The sequence below is a fragment of the Scyliorhinus canicula genome, chromosome 6, assembly GCF_902713615.1.
Source record: "Scyliorhinus canicula chromosome 6, sScyCan1.1, whole genome shotgun sequence".
Lineage (NCBI taxonomy): Eukaryota > Metazoa > Chordata > Chondrichthyes > Carcharhiniformes > Scyliorhinidae > Scyliorhinus > Scyliorhinus canicula.
Genome location: NC_052151.1, coordinates 61,718,815 through 61,738,553, shown reverse-complemented (window position 1 = coordinate 61,738,553; position 19,739 = coordinate 61,718,815). Strand labels below are relative to the sequence as shown.

The 19,739-nt window shown below is 44.0% G+C and overlaps 1 protein-coding gene across 2 annotated transcripts in view; it reads left to right on the top strand.

Annotated features, from left to right (window-relative positions):
- mdn1 (midasin AAA ATPase 1) overlaps positions 1-15,659 on the top strand; it is a 204,527-nt gene extending 188,868 nt beyond the window's left edge. For both annotated transcript variants that reach the window (XM_038799361.1, XM_038799360.1), the window contains exons 97-102: positions 4,031-4,205; positions 8,747-8,820; positions 12,091-12,205; positions 13,022-13,085; positions 14,524-14,666; positions 15,075-15,659. In XM_038799361.1, coding sequence (XP_038655289.1) covers positions 4,031-4,205; positions 8,747-8,820; positions 12,091-12,205; positions 13,022-13,085; positions 14,524-14,666; positions 15,075-15,260 — 757 coding nt within the window. In that variant the 3' untranslated portion in view covers positions 15,261-15,659. The remainder of the gene's footprint in view (positions 1-4,030; positions 4,206-8,746; positions 8,821-12,090; positions 12,206-13,021; positions 13,086-14,523; positions 14,667-15,074) is intronic.
- Positions 15,660-19,739: the final 4,080 nt, after the last annotated feature.

The window sequence follows — 19,739 nt, the reverse complement described above, 5'->3', positions numbered from 1 at the left end:
GGGTGTTAGTGGCGGAATGTGTTGTAGAGGTGGAGGGTGCAATGAGCATCGGACACGGTGAGCATTTTTCTTCAGACCAGGAGAATAAGGTAAAGCGAGGCTGGATCAATCACGTGCGTCAGTGTTGGGTTTCTAGCTAAATAAATTGACCACTTTTAACATGTAGCTCAAAAAAATAGCAACCGTGGATTGCCCAGAAGCTGCGGGGGGGTATAACACGTGGAGGCAGCACATGGCCACAGTATGGAACTGAACCGATGCGGTTAGGCTTGGGTGCACTGGGCAATCCACTGGGATCCTGTCTTCACAGGTTCACACCTGCTTTCCAGCAGTGGGTAAACAAGTTAGTGATCATGGTTGGCTGATTCTGCCCACCATCTGGAGACTGAATACAAAGGACCAACTTTTATCAACCTTGGGAAGCCAACCCCTTGGACCAGCCTCTATACACATAGAACATACAGTGCAGAAGGAGGCCATTCAGCCCATCGAGTCTGCACCAACCCACTTAAGCCCTCACTTCCACCCTATCTCTATAACCCCATCTAACCTTTTTTTGGGACACTAAGGGCAATTTAGCATGGCCAATCCACCTAACCGGCACGTCTTTGGACTGCAGGATGAAACCAGAGCACCCGGAGGAAACCCACGCAGACGTGGGGAGAACGTGCAGACACCGCACAGACAGTGACCCAGCGGGGAATCGAACCTGGGACCCTGGCGCTGTGAAGCCACAGTGCTAGCCACTTGTGCTACCGTGCTGCCCACAATATGGGTAGGTATAAATTGGTGGTGGTCTTTCATCGGCTGCCTCCGTTATGTGTTGCCTTTGCCGGCTAAGCCACAGGGAAGGTTGAGCTGTGCCGCGCCACAGTCCCCAAGTGTCAAACCATTGCCCTGCATCACCCCATCTACAAAAACCTCCTTACTGTTGATTCAGTTCGGAGGCTCCCAAGAGCTGAGGAGTTCAGTTGCAGAGTTGTTTGTAGTAGTGGATGGGTGGGAGTTTGCAGTGTTATCTGTTTAAAATTCTGCTCCTCTTAATTTTGATACAAGGAGCTGGCTTTAATTACCAGTTTGTGCAGTGGGATTGTTTTAATTGTTGAAGTCAGGGCCTGTGAGGATCCAGGCAAAGCAAAGTCGATAAAATTGTCGATTTAACTACTTTTGTATGTGGCCCACCCTAATCATCATTTTTTTTTTGCCCTAATCCGGAGTCGAGTCAGTTGCTTTGAATAAAGGGTTTCAGTCCAGCCTGAGCACAAACCCATTGGGAAAGAATCCCAGCAATGACCGTGTCCATGCCCTCGAGCAAATGCTGACCTGACATGAACCAAATTGGCTGTCGAGTGAAGGAGGCAATATTTGCTCTCATCACTCTGGTTGGGTTCATGTTCTGCCCTGTTTATAACGAGGAAACTGGTTAGTCAGAGGCTGGCCAGAGTAAGTGACTGTTAGATTTAAGAGTTCAAAAATGAGCCCAACTGCATTCATCACGTATTTTACAATTCATGGTGCATCGGATGTTCCTTTCAGTGATGTCCAAACTTTCTAGTTCACAGTAAATAGGTAAGTAAATCTAATAATTAATCACCAGCAACGGCATTTAATTGTTGCTACCATTATATGGAGCAGACAACCCAGTTCCTCCTGGTGGTCAGATATGAATATTTCCCATGATTTTGCTGATTTCTCTTTTTGTCCTGAAGTTTTTTGTAAGTCATGAGTGTACATGACTCCTTGACATAAATTTTCAGACCTTTTTATCTTCTACCACTGTCAACCCTGATGCTGAAGCCAGATGCAGCTTTTTCTGCTCATCTGCTACTGCCACTAACACTGCTACCAGTGATAGTCGCATTTAAGAAGATACACAGGGGGGTTCCATGTTAAAGTATTCCTTCTTTCCACCAATTTAATCATCTGAAATGGTAAAAAAATAGCTCCCATTGGTTTTATTTTATTTTGACCACTACCTTATTGCATTCTGGGCCAGGACTTCCATTTGCTGCTCCCACTCTGTGCACTGTCCAATTAGAGGAAGCAATGCGGCCGGTGAATCCCGGAAGAGCATTCCCGCAGACTTCCCGACAGCCTCCGCACCTTGCAGGATTCACCCAAGTCCTGCAAGGTGTCGGACACAGAACTCCGCCCAAAAGGGGTGTGACCTAATGACGCTCGCAGAAGTAGGTTATAAACCTATTTGGGAATCCCTATCCGGGATGCACTGGCTGCCCTCGATTCACCGGCTTCCCCAGGGAGGCTGCAGCTGTGTGCTGGTTCACAAGAGACTCCTGAGTGGTTGGGGTCAGTGCAGGGCGGCCCCCTGGCCCTTCTGGAATTTGGGCACCTTGGCACTGCCAAGCTGGCTGGAGCACTGGCTGAGTGACGGGGTGCATGGGTACTACTGCCAAGGATCAGGGCCTGAGGGGAGCCATGCCCATGAAAGGACAATGGAGGTGGGGGGGGGGGGGGGGGGGGGGGGGGGGGGGGGGGGGGGGGGGGGGGGGGGGGGGGTGCAGGGCAGGTAAGTAGGGGCGTCCAGGAGGTTGGGGAGGGGGTGACGGTTGGAATCCTGGAAGGGAGGGGCTGCTGTTAGGGGGCATGAAGAGGGGTGACCCCATAGCGGGGCATCCTCACTTGGTGGGTGTGGGGTGGTGTCCATTTGTTGTGGGGGTGACATTGCACATGGGTAGGGGTGTGGGGGACCCACAAGCTCACTTGGAGATCAGGGCACACTCTCAAAATGGTGGCCCGATCTGAGTTCAGTGCTTTTTAAAAAAAAAAAAAAAAAAAAAAAAATTTGTGTGGTCTAAACGGGTGAGAAACTCCGCAGGTCCAGAAAAAGTGACAGTAGCGGTGGGGAATTCGCCAGCGGGAAACCCCCTGGAAAAAGTCGCCACAAATGAACTTGGCATTTTTTTGGGTGAATCAAGCCCACAAGCTGCTCCTCAGGGTGTGCTGTGGAAGTCCCAAGGACAGCAATCTTTAGAAATCACTGAACTTCCCCTTTTATGTTGAAAAACCCCTGAAAAGGTTGCTTGTTATTAGTGAAATAGTTTTTTTTAAATTTTGAATACCCAATTCATTTTTTCCGATTGAGGCAATTTAGCATGGCCAATCCACCTAGGCTGCACATTTTTGGGTTGTGGGAGCGAAACACATGCAAACACTGGGAGAATGTGCAAACTCCACACGGATAGTGACCCAGAGCCGGGATCGAACCTGAGACTTCGGCGGCGTGAGGCTGCAGGGCTAACCCACTGCACCACCGTGCTGCCCTGTGAAATGTTTTTAATGGCGCAATGTTGAACAAAATCTTGATCCATTTTTACTGCCTTGGTTTGCTGTTTGTGAGAATTCTTCAATGTTAATGGCTGCTTAATCAGCTTTATGATGTCACTGCTGGACACGTGGAGAGAACCTCGACTTGCACCAGATTAAAATTAATGCCAAGAAAGGTGAAATTGATACTTGTGGTATAATAGATACACAGACATGTAGCATCTATTGGAGACTGCATATCAAACCGTTCTCTTGCTCTAAACATAAGAACCAGGAGTAGGCCATCTGACCCTTCAAGCCTGTTCCGCCATTTAATGAGATCATGGCTGATCTTTTGTGGGCTTAGCTCCACTTTCCCATCCGAACACCATAACCCTTTGTTCTTTTATTCTTCCAAAAACTATCCATCTTTATCTTGAAAACATTTAATGAAGGTGCCTCAACTGCTTCACTGGGCAGGGAATTCCATTGATTCCCAACCCTTTGGGTGAAGATGTTCCTCCTAAATCTACTTCCCCTTATTTTGAGGCTTTGCCCCCTAGTTCTGCTTTTACCTGCCAGTGGAAACAACCTCCCCGCATCTATCCTATCTATTCCCTTCATATAAAGAGAGATAGGAAGGTTTAACCTGTCAGTAGGTATTTTGGTTTTTTAAAATAATTCATTGAAATTTCCTGGGGGGAAAATGTGGAATGGTTTAAAAAATATATATTTATATTTCCTCTTCGCATGTGTTTGTGTACAGAGGTGATTATAGAACTGGAAAGCGATTAAACATGCGCAAGGTGATTCCCTACATAGCTAGCCAGTTCCGTAAAGATAAAATCTGGCTTCGCAGGACAAAACCAAGCAAACGGCAATACCAGATTTGTTTGGCTATTGATGATTCTTCGAGTATGGTTGACAATCATTCCAAACAGGTATGGTTTTAAAAAGTTAGATTTGAAGTTGCGCAATTGCAAGCATCAGCCTTGAAATGCTTGAGTCACGAAAGTTTAAGTAGCCTGTGGCAGTACAGATGTTTTAACTTTGTTCTTTTTAAAACCTAGACACATAGACTGTAAATAGACACATGATGCATAGACTGTAAATAGACACATGATGTTTCTATACCCTGTTCTCCACCCATACCACTTGACTGTAACTGTACACATGATATTTGCATATCCTGTTCGATTGCATGGATGGATGTCTCATTAATTGGAAATGCATTTCTTGACCCCTTGAAACTCCCTCCATAGGTTTAAATATTGCTCCCATCTTTCGTAAAGCGACTGCTTATGTCTGTCGAAGGACGAATGTAACATATTATAGTTTGTAGACCAGCAATCTTCTTTCTCCTCGTGTCTGGCTTAGTAAACAGAATGATATTATAAGAACTAGGAGCAGGAGTAGGCCATCTGGCCCCTCGAGCCTGCTCCGCCATTCAATGAGATCAGGGCTGATCTTTTGCGGACTCAGCTCCACTTTCCGGCCCGAACGCCATAACCCTTAATCCCTTTATTCTTCAAAAAAACTATCTATCTTTACCTTAAAAACATGTAATGAAGGAGCCTCAACTGCTTCACTGGGCAAGGAATTCCATAGATTCACAACCCTTTGGGTGAAGAAGTTCCTCCTAAACTCAGTCCTAAATCTACTTCCCCTTATTTTGAGGCTATGTCCCCTAGTTCTGCTTTCACCCGCCAGTGGAAACAACCTGCCCGCATCTATCCTATCTATTCCCTTCATAATTTTAAATGTTTCTATAAGATCCCCCCTCATCCTTCTAAATTCCAACGAGTACAGTCCCAGTCTACTCAACCTCTCCTCATAATCCAACCCCTTCAGCTCTGGGATTAACCTAGTGAATCTCCTCTGCACACCCTCCAGTGCCAGTACGTCCTTTCTCAAGTAAGGAGACCAAAACTGAACACAATACTCCAGGTGTGGCCTCACTAACACCTTATACAATTGCAACATAACCTCCCTAGTCTTAAACTACATCCCTCTAGCAATGAAGGACAAAATTCCATTTGCCTTCTTAATCACCTGTAAACCAACCTTCTGTGACTCGTGCACTAGCACACCCAAGTCTCTCTGCACAGCGGCATGCTTTAATATTTTATCGTTTAAATAATAATCCCGTTTGCTGTTATTCCTACCAAAATGGATAACCTCACATTTGTCAACATTGTATTCCATCTGCCAGTCCCTAGCCCATTCACTTAACCTATCCAAATCCCTCTGCAGACTTCCAGTATCCTCTGCACTTTTCGCTTTACCACTCATCTTGGTGTCATCTGCAAACTTGGACACATTGCCCTTGGTCCCCAACTCCAAATCATCTATGTAAATTGTGAACAATTGTGGGCCCAACATGGATCCCTGAGGGACACCACTAGCTACTGATTGCCAACCAGAGAAACACCCATTAATCCCCACTCTTTGCTTTCTATTAATTAACCAATCCTCTATCCATGCTACTACTTTACCCTTAATGCCATGCATCTTTATCTTATGCAGCAACCTTTTGTGTGGCACCTTGTCAAAGGCTTTCTGGAAATCCAGATATACCACATCCATCGGCTCCCCGTTATCTACTGCACTGGTAATGTCCTCAAAAAAATTCCACTAAATTAGTTAGGCATGACCTGCCCTTTATGAACCCATGCTGCGTCTGCCCAATGGGACAATTTCTATCCAGATGCCTCGCTATTTCTTCCTTGATAGATTCCAGCATCTTCCCTACTACCGAAGTTAAGCTTACTGGCCTATAATTTCCTGCTTTCTGCCTACCTCCTTTTTTAAACAGTGGTGTCACGTTTGCTAATTTCCAATCCACCGGGACCACCCCAGAGTCTAGTGAATTTCGGTAAATTATCACTAGTGCATCTGCAATTTCCCTAGCCATCTCTTTTAGCACGCTGGGATGCATTCCATCAGGGCCAGGAGACTTGTCTACCTTTAGCCCCATTAGCTTGCCCATCACTACCTCCTTAGTGATAACAATCCTCTCAAGGTCATCACCTGTCATAACCTCATTTCTATCAGTCACTGGCATGTTATTTGTGTCTTCCACTGTGAAGACCGACCCAAAAAACCTGTTCAGTTCCTCAGCCATTTCCTCATTTACCATTATTAAAACTCCCTTCTCATCCTCTAAAGGACCAATATTTACCTTAGCCACTCTTTTTTGTTTTATATATTTGTAAAAACTTTTACTGTCTGTTTTTATATTCTGAGCAAGTTTACTCTCATACTCTATCTTACTCTTCTTTATAGCTTTTTTAGTAGCTTTCTGTTGCCCCCTAAAGATTTCCCAGTCCTCTAATCTCCCAGCAATCTTTGCCACTTTATATGCTTTTTCCTTCAATTTGATACACTCCCTTATTTCCTTAGATATCCACGGTCGATATTCCCTCTTTCTACTATCCTTCCTTTTTGTTGGTATAAACCCTTGCTGAGCATTGAAAAATCGCTTGGAAGGTTCTCCACTGTTCCCCAACTGTTCCACCATAAAGTCTTAGCTCCCAGTCTACCTTAGCTAGTTCTTCTCTCATCCCCTTGTAATCTCCTTTGTTTAAACACAAAACACTAGTATTTGATTTTACTTTCTCACCCTCCATCTGTATTTTAAATTCCACCATATTGTGATCGCTCCTTCCGAGAGGATCCCTAACTATGAGATCATGAATCAATCCTGTCTGATTACACAGGACAAGATCTAGGACCGTAGGTTCCCTCTTCGGTTCCATTACATACTGTTCTAGGAAACTATCGCGGATACATTCTATAAACTCCTCCTCAAGGTTGCCTTGACCGACCTGGTTAAACCAATCGACATGTAGATTAAAATCCCCCATGATAACTGCTGTACCATTTCTACATGCATCAGTTATTTCTTTGTTTATTGCCTGCCCCACCATAACATTACTATTTGGTGGCCGATAGACTACTCCTATCAGTGACCTTTTTGCCTTACTATTCCTGATTTCCAGCCAAATGGATTCAACCTTATCCTCCATAGCACCGATGTCATCCCTTACTATTGCCCGGATGTCATCCTTAAATAACAGAGCAACACCACCTCCCTTACCATCCACTCTGTCCTTCCGAATAGTTTGATACCCTCGGATATTTAACTCCCAGTCGTGACCATCCTTTAACCATGTTTCAGTAATGGCCACTAAATCATAGTCATTCACGATGATTTGTGCCATCAACTCATTTACTTTATTCCGAATACTACGAGCATTCAGGTAAAGTACACTTATGTTGGTTTTTTTACCTCTGTTTTGAATCTTAACATCTCCAGTTTTATTCCTTTTGTTATTACTGGGCCTATTCACTGAGCTCCCCTCAGTCACTGTACCTTGTACTGTCGCCCTTTTAGATTTTTGACTATGTCTTTTCTGCCTTGCACTTTTCCCCTTACTTCCTTTTGCTTCTGTCCCTGTTTTACTACCTTCCAACTTCCTGCATCGGTTCCCATCCCCCTGCCGCATTAATTTAAACCCTCCCCAACAGCTCTAGAAAACATCCCCCTAGGACATCGGTTCCAGTCCTGCCCAGGTGCAGACCGTCCGGTTTGTACTGGTCCCACCTCCCCCAGAACTGGTCCCAATGCCCCAGGAATTTGAATCCCTCCCTCTTGCACCATCTCTCGAGCCACGCTATGTCATCCTATCTATCCTGACATTCCTACTCTGACTAGCTCGTGGCACTGGTAGCAATCCTGAGATTACTACCTTTGAGGACCAACTTTTTAGTTTAACTCCTAACTCCCTGAATTCCGCTTGTAGGACCTCATCCCATTTTTTACCTATATCGTTGGTGCCTATGTGCACCACGACAGCTGGCTGTTCATCCCCCCCCTCCCCCCCCCCCCCCCCCCCCCCCCCAAGAATGTCCTGCAGCCGCTCCAAGACATCCTTGACCCTTGCACCAGGGAGGCAACACACCATCCTGGAGTCTTGATTGTCCACAGAACCGCCTATCTATTCCCGTTACGATCGAATCCCCTATCACTATAGCCCTGCCATTTTTCTTCCTGCCCTGCTGTGCAGCAGAGGATATTGAGGTATCCTGGCCAGGAAAATTTCCAATTTTATCTTTGGTTTGTGTTGAATTAGTTCATCTCACCTCTGGGATTGAAATAAGTGTGATAATGCTAGCTTCAAGGCTAGGTAGATGCAAAATCAATCAGGGTTCCCACTCCAGGTAGCTATCATTAAGATGGTTGCATTTCATGTATCCAAAATGAGTTAAGAAGGCCACTTTGTGCAATGGAGCATAGCCCAGGAGAGGCAATTAGAACTAACAACAGATTGCTGGAAAGATCTGGCAGCATCTGTGGAGAGAGAAACAGAGTTAATGTTTCATGTCCATATGACTCTTCAGAGCTTGGAGCGGAGACTATTGGAACCACGTGTTTATAGGACAGCTCAATTTTATCCTAATGTGTCCTTTTTTTTTGTAGCTAGCCTTTGAATCACTGGCTGTAATTGGGAATGCGCTCTCACTTCTAGAGGTTGGACAGGTTGCTGTGTGTAGGTGAGTATAAATAAAAACAAGTTGGCTAATGCCAACTGTCATTTGTGCATGAAACTTAAGGACATCAGCAAAAACAGAAATTAATGGTCAGGCAGCATCTCGAGATTGGGTTAACATTTCCAGGTTGTTAACCTTCCATTCGGCACACGGCGCCGTTGCCACTTTCTCCTAAGAGGTATACCACGAGCCCGGTGGTGGCGGCGACCCTAAGAATCTGGGGACAGTGGAGACGGCATAGGGGGGAAACAGGGGGCTCGATGGAGGCTCCATTAGGTGGAAATCATCGGTTCATCCCAGGGAACACTGATGGGGGGATTTAGGAGGTGGCATAGGTGGGCATCAGTAAACTGAGGGACCTGTTTATTGGCGGGAGGTTGCGGGCCTGGGGGAACTGGAAGATAAATTTGGGCTCCCCCAAGGGATCATGTTCAGATACTTGCAGGTAAAGGCGTTTGCTAGGCGGCAGGTAGAGGAGTTCCCTTTGCTGCCCTCGCGGGGGGCGATGGACAGAGTGCTTTCGGGGGTGTGGGTCGGAGAGGGGAAGGTGTCTGACATTTATAAGGTAATGCAGGAGGTGGAGGAGTCGTCAGTGGAGGAGCTGAAGGCTAAATGGGAGGGGGAACTTGGGGAGCAGATAGAGGACGGGACTTGGGCGGATGCCTTGGAGAGAGTCAACGCTTCCTCTTCATGTGCGAGGCTTAGTCTCATCCAATTCAAGGTGCTGCACCGGGCCCACATGTCCGGGACTAGGATGAGTAGGGTTCTTTGGGGGTGAGGACAGGTGCACCAGGTGTTCGGGGAGTCCAGCGAATCATGCCCATATGTTCTGGGCATGCCCGGCACTGGAAGAATTCTGGAAGGGGGTGGCGGGGACGGTGTCGAAGGTGGTTGGATCCAGGGTCAAACCAGGGTGGGGACTCGCAATTTTTGGAGTTGCGGTGGAGCCGGGAGTGCAGGAGGCGAAAGAGGCCGGTGTCCTGGCCTTTGCGTCCCTAGTAGCCCGGCGGAGGATGTTGATGCAGTGGAAAGATGCGAGGCACCCAAGTGTGGAGACCTGGATCAGTGACATGGCGGGATTTATAAAATTGGAGAGGGTCAAATTTGCCCTGAGAGGATCAATACAAGGGTTCTATAAACGGTGGCAGCCTTTTCTGGACTTCCTGGCTCATAGATAGGTATCTTGGTCAATAGCAGCAGCAACCCGGGTTTGGGGGGGGGGGGGGGGGGGGGGGGGGGGGGGGGGAGGGAGAGAGAGAGAAAGAAGGGGGGGGGTTCCTTATTATTGTTTCTATTTTGTTTTATGCTTATGTAACTTAACATTGTGTTAATTTAAGTTGTTAATATGTTTTGTTGTTCATTGAGGATGGGCAAATGTTTATGATTGCTAGCATTATTGTTATTGTTGGTATTTTATTGCGGTTCGTTGTTGTTGTATAAATACAACATTTTTCAATAAATTATTTTTTTTAAAAACCTTCCATTCGGCACATTGGCACAGTGGTTAGCACTGCCGCCTCGCAACTTCATGGAGTTGGCTTCTGATTTGAAAATTGAATTTTTGCTTTGAGTATAATCTGGCCACTAACGCTGTTCAAAAATCTGCATAATCACAAATATAAACTAGTGTGTGAACCGGCTCAGTTGAACAGTGTTTTAGAATGTGCTTTTGTTTCTCTAATCTTGCATTAGTAAGTATTCCTTGATGTATTTTGAGTGGTAACTGGAGTATATTTATTAGCACGTCTGAAAATGGGTATCAGAGTATATGGTCCATCACCAGTGAGTAAGATGAGTTTTAAAAAACTGAAAATTACCTTTAAAGAACCATTTACTAGCTTCATTGGTATACAGTTCTTGTCCCAAATCAAATGTTTTTAAAAGGTACCTATTATGCCTTTGCACACGAGATATTAATTTTAAAAGGGTGGTGCAGTGGTTACCACTACTGCCTCAGCGCTGAGGACCCGGGTTCGATCCAGGCCATGGTCACTGTCCGTGTGGCATTTGCATGAGTCTCGCCCCCACAACCCTGTCTGCGTGCGTTTCCCCCGGGTGCTCTGGTTTCACCCCACAGTCCAAAGATGTGAAGGGTAGGTGGATTGTCCATGCGAAATGGCCCCTAAATTGGAAAAAGAACAGAATTGGGTACTCTAAATTTTAAAAAGGTTTATAAAAAAATATATATATTAATTTTAAGAGCCTCTTCAACGTCGCTCAAACAGGCACAATTAGTGGAAACCTCCTGTGGTGATTAATTGGATCTGGGGATATGACCAGTGTTGCGGATGGGGCTGGTTCCCAGCATGATGTCATTTAAACCACTGCAAAAATAATCACAGAACTTTGCATTTGGAAATTCCCAATCTTTTGCAGTTGTTTGGCCAATTATCCACAGTGCAGATGGAGGCCATTTAGCCTATCGAATCTGCACCAAACCTCTGAAAGATCGGCCCACTTCCCCACCCTATCCTGCACATTGATGTGGCCAACCCAGCAGGAGCTACACAACAGGAATGGACTGTGGGAGGAAACCAAAGGAAACTCTTGCAGACAATGGGCGAATGTGTAAACTCCACACAGTCAATCAAGGCTGGATCCCTAGCGCTGAGGCAGCAGCGCTAACCCCTGTAACCACCATGCCGCCCATTTATCAGAAGAATTACGTAAGACGTAACCGCACAGTCCAAGGTGCAGCAGGTGGTTTCATGTACCATCTGTAAAAGTTATAGATTGCGGTTAATGTACCATGAAACATTTGTCCCATTTTATGATATCTTCGAATTTTTAGCATGATCTGATTTGGATTTTATTTATTGTCACGTGTACCGAGGTACATTGAAAAGATTTTTCTGCGAGCAGCTCAACAGATCATTAAGAAAAGAAAATACATCATAGGGCAACACAAGGTACACAATGTAACTACATCACACCAGCATTGGGTGAAGCATACAGGGGTGTCGCGTTAATGAGGTCAGTCCATAAGAGGGTCATTTAGGAGTCTGGTAACAGCGGGGAAGAAGCTGTTTTTGAGTCTGTTTGTGTGTTCTCAGATTTTTGTATCTCCTGCCCGATGGAAGAAGTTTTTCGTCTAGGTCTAAAGCACTATTCGTAAACATACTGTGTATGTCTCTAGCATCATCATAACCATTGATTGATGAGCTCTGGCACCATAGTTGTTATCTTACCGAAGGTGGCTATCAAGTTTCCTTGCAGTTATTCAATGTCCTTTTGTTAACATTCTGATGATGCAATCATGTCGTCAATTTTCAGCTTTGGCGAGCATGTCCAATTACTGCATCCATTCCATGAACAATTCAATGATCAATCAGGAGCAAGAATATTGAGGAGCTGTCAATTCCAGCAGAAGAAAACTAAGATTGCTCAGGTTAGTGCTCGTTATTACAGTAATTGTTTGGAAGAAGCATTGTTTGCAAATCAAACGCGTGTGTGTGTATAAATTTTATGCAACGGGTGTAGTATAGTCTACTTGGGTTACAAAGTGGTGAAGTATTGCTTATTTACTCCACTGTAACAACTAAGGTTATGCCTTTAGAAGAGATTGGTAGATGGGGGAGATGGTGGTTTTGTGGTAATCTCACTGAACTATGATCCAGATGCCCAGACTAATGCTCTGATCTAAAGTCCCACCATGGCAGCTGTTGAAATTTAAATTCAATTAGTAAATCTGGAATTGAAAGTTAGTCTCTGTAATGGTGACTATGAAACTATCATCTTGGGAAATCTGCTGTCCTTACCTGGTCTGGCCTATGTGTGACTCCAGACCCATAGCAATGTGGTTGACTCTTAAATGGCCTAGCAAGCCATTCAGTTCAACAGCAATTGGAGATGGGCAACAAATACTGCCCTTGCCAGCGAAATCCACATTCTGTGAATGAATAAAGGGGGGGGAAATTAAACTATTTGTGCTACTTACAAATTAATTTGTGTTGAATCGGCAGCTGTGAGAATCTTGAAGTATCTTGCAAATTGGATAATCCGATTTAGTAAATCAAACCACAATTTTAATGAGTGCCTTTGTCAATAGAGTTTTCCTTTCAGAAAAATAAATGAATAGATTGTATGAGAAGTAAGCTCAAAACAACTAGGTAGAGAATTTCCTTGCACTTTGCCTTGTCCGATTTAGTGGCGAATTAATCTAATGCAGCTAATTGCGATTTACAACTTCTGTGTATCTTTGCAGTTTCTGGAATCTGCAGCCAACATGTTTCTTGCAGCACAGCACCAGTCACAACAGGGAAAACCAGGTCAGAGCTTTACACCAGTTTATTACTTGCTGTCCACATTCAAGAAACTTTCAAAACCTCTATGTAGACTACAATATTGTTTGTTTTAAATAAGTGTAAGATGCTAGTGTTTAGTTTCACTATGTTGTAAGTGCAGAGTAAACCAAAGGATTCGATGTCTTGAGGGGTCTGGACAGAGTGGATAAACCTCGCACTCTGGAAAGGATTGCAAAGGAGAGGGGTTTCAAACAAAGCAAAAGCCATAAGGGGGGGAAAAACACTTCCACGTGGCAAGTGTTCAAGATCTGGAATGCTCTGTCTCAAAGCGCGATGGAGGCAACTTCAATCGAAGCATTCAAAAGGGAATTAGACTGTTATTGGAGGAAGAATTTGCAGGGTTAAGGGGAGAATGGTGCTGAGTCAATTGCTCATTTGGAGAGCCGGTACAGATCTGATGGGCCAAATGGCCTCCTTCACCACTTTCCAACAGTTCTGAGATTAACAGTTCATGCAGCAATGGGCCTCCAGTATCACTTGTGAAGTGCTTTAATGCAGTGAGAAATTATCCCAGTCTTTTGTGTACCTTCCTGTACAGGTAAATAATTGAAGGGTATAAGTTCAATACACAGATGCGTTCTGATTTCAAATTAATCGCACAGGTGTTGCTGTGTTCCCATTGTCTACTCTTGAATCGAGAACATAGTTATGAAAGTTAAAAGCTAGTTCTGCTGTGTAGCTTTATTTTGTAACTTAATGTGCACTAATGTCACCCCCCCCCCCCCCCCCCCCCCCCCCCGGGCCAACTTTAAGGAATCTATATGCCCTGAGAGTGGCAGGGGAAACAAATCAAGCAACATTGATATTAATATCCTGATGGTCCTTAACTGAAATGGAATGAATGGAGACCCTAATCATTCTAGAATCTGTAGTTGTAAAATAAAACGTTAAATCTGGAGCTTTTACGGTGGTGGTAAGACATGACCCCACACTCCAGAAAGTGCCTTGCTTGGTTTAAATGGCACATGAGGAGCAGCAGGGTGGCATAGTGGTTAGCACTGCTGCTTCATGGTGCTGAGGACCCAATTTAGATCCCGGCCCCGGGTCACTGTCGGTGTAGACTTTGCACATTCTACCCGTGTCTGCGTGGGTCCCACCCCCACAAACCAAAGATGTGCAGGGTAGGTGAATTGGCCATGCTAGATTGCCCCTTAATTGGAAAGAGTTAATTGGGTACTTTTAAATAAATTACGTGTTTTTTTTTAGGGATTCTGGCAGTGACTTAATGAGATTGTTATCCGCTTTCAAACTATTTTTGAAGTATTTTAATGGCTGATGAGGCAAGAAACCAACTGTCATTTCATGCAGCTGTTTTAAACTGCTGCAAATTTTTAAAGTAAGATGGATTTCCTTTTTAAACTGGTGAAAAAAAGACCATAATAATGTTTTTTTTCTATTGTAGAAACAGCACAGTTACTATTGATAGTGTCTGATGGACGAGGTCTGTTCTTGGAGGGGAAAGAGCGAGTTACAGCTGCTGTTGAGGCTGCACGACACAACAATATTTTTGTTATCTTTGTTGTACTGGACAATCCTGCCTCTAAGGTAAGAAATAACAATGAAGTATTGGCATAATGTCGAGTAGCTTCAGCTGAAGAGCTTGCACCAGGACAGGTGTATTGGACTGAATGGCCTTGTGCCGTAGTTTCTACAATCTTGGAACATGAAAACATTTTACACCACTTATAAATGGGAACGTGGGAGTGATAACTGCATGTGATCGAAAGCCTATGAAATTACACAGTTGAATGAAGACAGTTCGCCTATTGTTAGATGTATAATATTGCTTATTGATGAGATGGTATTATTGTGCATTAAAGTAACAAATCCTAACTTCTCCACACTGCCATTATCATAGCCAACAAGGCAGACATTAACTAAAACACAGAGGGAGCATTAAAGGTTGCACAGCTCATGCCATCTTCTAACTTTTGTTTTTGGTTGCACTTCTAGGATTCCATTCTGGACATTAAAGTCCCTGTATTCAAGGATGAAGGAGAAAGTCCAGAAATTAAATCATACATGGAAGAATTCCCATTCCCGTTCTATATAATTTTAAGAAATGTGAATGCCCTCCCAGAGACGCTCAGCGATGCTCTCAGACAGTGGTTTGAACTGGTGACGGCAGCTGATCATTAACACAGTGGAATGCAGAGAGTTGATGCATGTTGCTATACTGTCCATTGATATTGCAAATCATTGCACACACTGTAATATTTAATGTACTATTAATGCAGATTGGCAGGGAAGAGAAACCTTTCTTCTATGGCTGAGAATATGATAAGACTAAGCTTATAATGTGAAATGTTCTATTCACATTGAGAACCTTTCCACTGTGTTCATGGTGGTTTGTGCCAAAGGCACAGTTTACTGTACTAAATGTGAGAACCTGTCTGAGGTTTGAGTGTCAGGTGTTGTTTTGTAACATGTGGATATTTGTGGCTAATGAAAGCTTTCGTGTTATTTGGAGTTGGCTTGATACTTCGGATTGTATTCTTTGTATCTTTTTGTAGGTTAATAAATCAGTTGCTAAAGGCTTGGCCCTGTCTGCTTTTTAGATGAATATTGGTTCTTTAGAGTTTAGACGGCACGTCCATTTTACTGTGGGGAAGTTGTTTCTAACCTTGGGAACCAGAATCTTCAAATGGCATTAAGATATTTATAAACTCAATTATTTGATTTGATTTATTGTCACATGTACTGAAGTGCAGTGAAAAGTGTTTTCCTGCGGCCGAGGGAACGTACACAGTACGTACATAGTAGACAAAGAGAATAATCAGAGAACTTTGACAAATGGTATATCGACAAACAGTGATTTGGTTACAGTACGGAACAAGCAGCCAAACAAAGCAAATGCAAGAGCAGCATAGTGTCGTGAATAGTGTTCTTATGCCCTGGTATTTCATTTAAAATACCCATATGATTGGGAGGAACATGCATTCCTTTGATTGCTTTGAACCCAAGTTGTTGGGTGAAACCATCTTTCTCCACTGGCTGAGGGAGCTTTGATCCAAAAAAAAAACCTAGTTTGAGATTTCTCTATCTAGTTCCCAGTGGACTCTGGCACCTTTATCTGGAACGGTGAAGATGTTCTTGCTCTACTTTTTTAAAAACCTGTGCAACAGTAAAGAAACACGGTCTTGCAATTAAAATTGTGGTCACATGCATAATTCAAACATAATACAGGAGAAGAAATAAAATTGTATTTCAGCAACACGGAATTTTTTTCCATCTCTTTCCTATTCATCGTTTCACAGTTTTCGCAGTTCTCCAAATGGTGGCTGTAGAGGCACATAAAATTTCAAAAATAAAAAACCGGGTCCAAATGCATGACACTGTCTGGGCTTCACCCCACAACCCAAAGATGTGCAAGGTAGGTAGATTGGCCAGGCTAAATTGCCCCTTAATTGGAAAAATGCATTGGGTACTCTAAATTAATGCATGACACACTAAGCAGGGTGTTGGTCCTGCAAACAGCACCATTTCTAAATATTCTGTCAATACTCAACTTTACTACTTGAAAGAGAAATATTGAGTTGGGATGTTTCACGAGTATCAAAGGAGGATGAAATGCTACTTTGCACTCTGGTCTTGTTGAATTTTAAAATAAATACTTACGGGTTTCATAAAAATTGGAGATATGGGAAGTAGCAGCTCCATTTTGCTGGTGGTATGTCATGGGCATGGAATTTATCTCTTGTTTCCTATTGTCATGCAGGAGGATATTCCTGAAGCAACTTCATATTTGGTTTACATCTGGTTATAAGCTATTGAGCTCACCTGATTTTTGTGATTTACCTTGCCAGTGCATTCTGATTTTTTTTTTTATGAATACAAATCCAGTTGCTGCCTTTGACACTCCTACATTGAACAAATGTTGAAAAGGCCATGAAGCTACAAAACAAAATACATAAATCTTCATGGAATCATAAAGCATAGGGCCATTCAGCCCATCACAACTGTACCATCTCTTAAACCCAAGTTTCTCATCCCCTTGCTAATTCTATTGTCATGAATGTATCCTGATTACTTGCCTCCTTACAACTGGAAATTATTTCTCATTCACGGATCAATATTCTTCATAATTAGTGTTTAGCACTGCTGCCTTATGGTGCCGAGGACCCAGGTCACTGTTCGTGTGGAGTTTGCACATTCTCTCTGTGTGGGTCTCATCCCCACAACCCAAAAGATGTGCAGGATAGGTGGATTGGCTATGCTAAATTGCCCCTTAATGGGAAAAAAATTGGGTACTCTAAATTTATTTAGTTTCTTAAAAAACATTTTATCAAGGCATTTATGGTTTTATAACAAGATACAAATAAAAATGTAAACATAGTTCAGTGCGTAACACATCCCTCCATCTCCCACTGTTCCTGCCTAATCTAGACACAAAATGGCCACCCCCCCCCCCCCCCCCCCCATTGAATCTGCTGACAGTTTAGTTTTCTCCAAAGAACTCGATAAACAGCTGCCACCTCCCAACGAACCCTAACGTTGATCCTGTCAGAGCGAACTTAATTTTCTCAAGTCTGAGAAACCCAGCCATGTCACTAACCCTGATTTTGGGGGCTGAGAGTCCCTCCACAATAATAAGACCTGTCTCTGGGCTACCAAGGAGGCAAAGGCCAAAACGTCAGCCTCTGTCGCTCCTGGGTCTTCCGACACTCGCCACCTCTGGACTCGGCACCACCCTCGTTTTTAGTACTGTGGACATGACATCTGCAAATTGCTGCCAGAATCCCCTAAACTTTGGTAATGCCCAAAACATGTGGACATGGTTTGCAGGCCCTCCTGCATACCTCCCGCATCTGTCCTCTATCCCAAAAAACCTGCTCATCCGGGCCACTACCATGTGTGCCTGGTCGACCACCTTGAATTGTATCAGGCTGAACCTGGCACATGATGAGGACATCTTGACTCTGCTCAGAGCATGGTGGCGCAGTGGGTTAGACCTGTTGCCTCACGGTGCCGAGATCCCAGTTCTGGATCACTACGTGTGGAGTTTGCACATTCTCCCCATGTTTGTGGGTTTTGCCCCAAAAACCCAAAGATGTGCAGGGTAGGTAGATTGGTCATGCTAAATTGCCCCTTAATTGTAAAAAAAAATGAATTGGGCACTCTAAAGTTTTTTTTAAGAAACTGCTCCGAGCATCCTCCCACATGCCTGCTTCTAACTCCTTACCCAGCTCATCTTCCCATTTAAGCTTTAGCTCACCTATCTGGGTTTCCTCCCCCTTCATAAGTTCTTTATAGATTATTGATACCTTCCCCTCACTCACCCACGTTCCAGAAACTACCCTGTCCTGTATCTCCTGCGGTGATAGAAGCAGAAAGGTCAAAACCTGCCTTCGCACAAACTCCCTTGCCTGCAGATACTGAAACCAATTCCTTCCCGGCAATTCAAACTCCAGTTCAAGATCCTCCAAACAGGGAAATCTCGCATCAATAAACAGTTCCCGAGCGCCTCGCTCCTTGCCCACTGCCACCTCCGAAACCCCCCCCCCCCCCTATCCAGTGATTACCCTAAATTGGAGCCCACACCAACGCTCCTTCCACTCCCATATTCTTCCGCTACTGTCCCCAAACTCTCAGGACCGCCACTACCACTGGGCTTGTGGAATACCGGGCCAGCGAGACGGGCAGTGGAGCCATTACCAATGCCCCCAAACTTGTGCCCTTACATGAAGCCGCCTCCACCCGCTCCTACACCGACCCTTCCTCCACTACCCACTTCCTAATCACTGCTATATTTGCTGCCCAATAGTAGTTCCTAAAGTTCGGGAGTGGCAGCCCTCCCACTCTAAATTTATTTTTTTAAATCTTCATAATTTTGAATACCTCAAATTTCCTCAACCTTCTCTGTTCTAAGGAAAATAATCCAAGCTTCACACAAGTCCCTCATCTCTGGTATCATTCCAGTACATCTCTGTATCCTGTCCAAGGTCTGGGCATCCTTCCTAAAGTCTGGTACCCAGAATTGAGTAGGAATGCTTCAGTTAAGATATAACTAGTGATTTCATTAAGGTTTAGTACAACTTCCTTGCTCATGCACGACCTGGGATATTTAATATAATTAAAAGGAAGCAAATTCTCATTTGAAATGAAATAAAATAAGCAGTAATAGATAGTTTCTTGCCAGGCCAATCTTCATCAGTATTCTTTTATATGGTTCATTTAACAGGTTATGCATTAGACATCCCATGATCGGTACTGAATTTTTTATAATCACTTGCTGCTATTGCTGTTGGTGTCAATTTCACTTCAATTGAACTGGAATCTGCTTTTTCTTGAGTGGAATCTCTTCTCATCTGAACCTTTTGTTTTTAATCCACTAACTCAAGAATCAACATCCTTGAATTTAAAATCCCCATTGTGATGGAATCTGTGGTTTTGAAGTTTGAAACAGACCCTAATTTAAAATAGAAACTGACTCTTCCACTTTTTAAGGAAACTAGACTGAAACTGAGGGCAGGATTTTCCAGTCCTGTCACAACAGATGCAGTGAGCCAGCCAAAAGCTCATTGACTTTGGCATTGGTAATCCCACTTCCACCCTGAGCTTGGAAATCAAGTTGGGAGACTGAAATGGGTTGAAATCACAGTCATTAGAACTTGGATG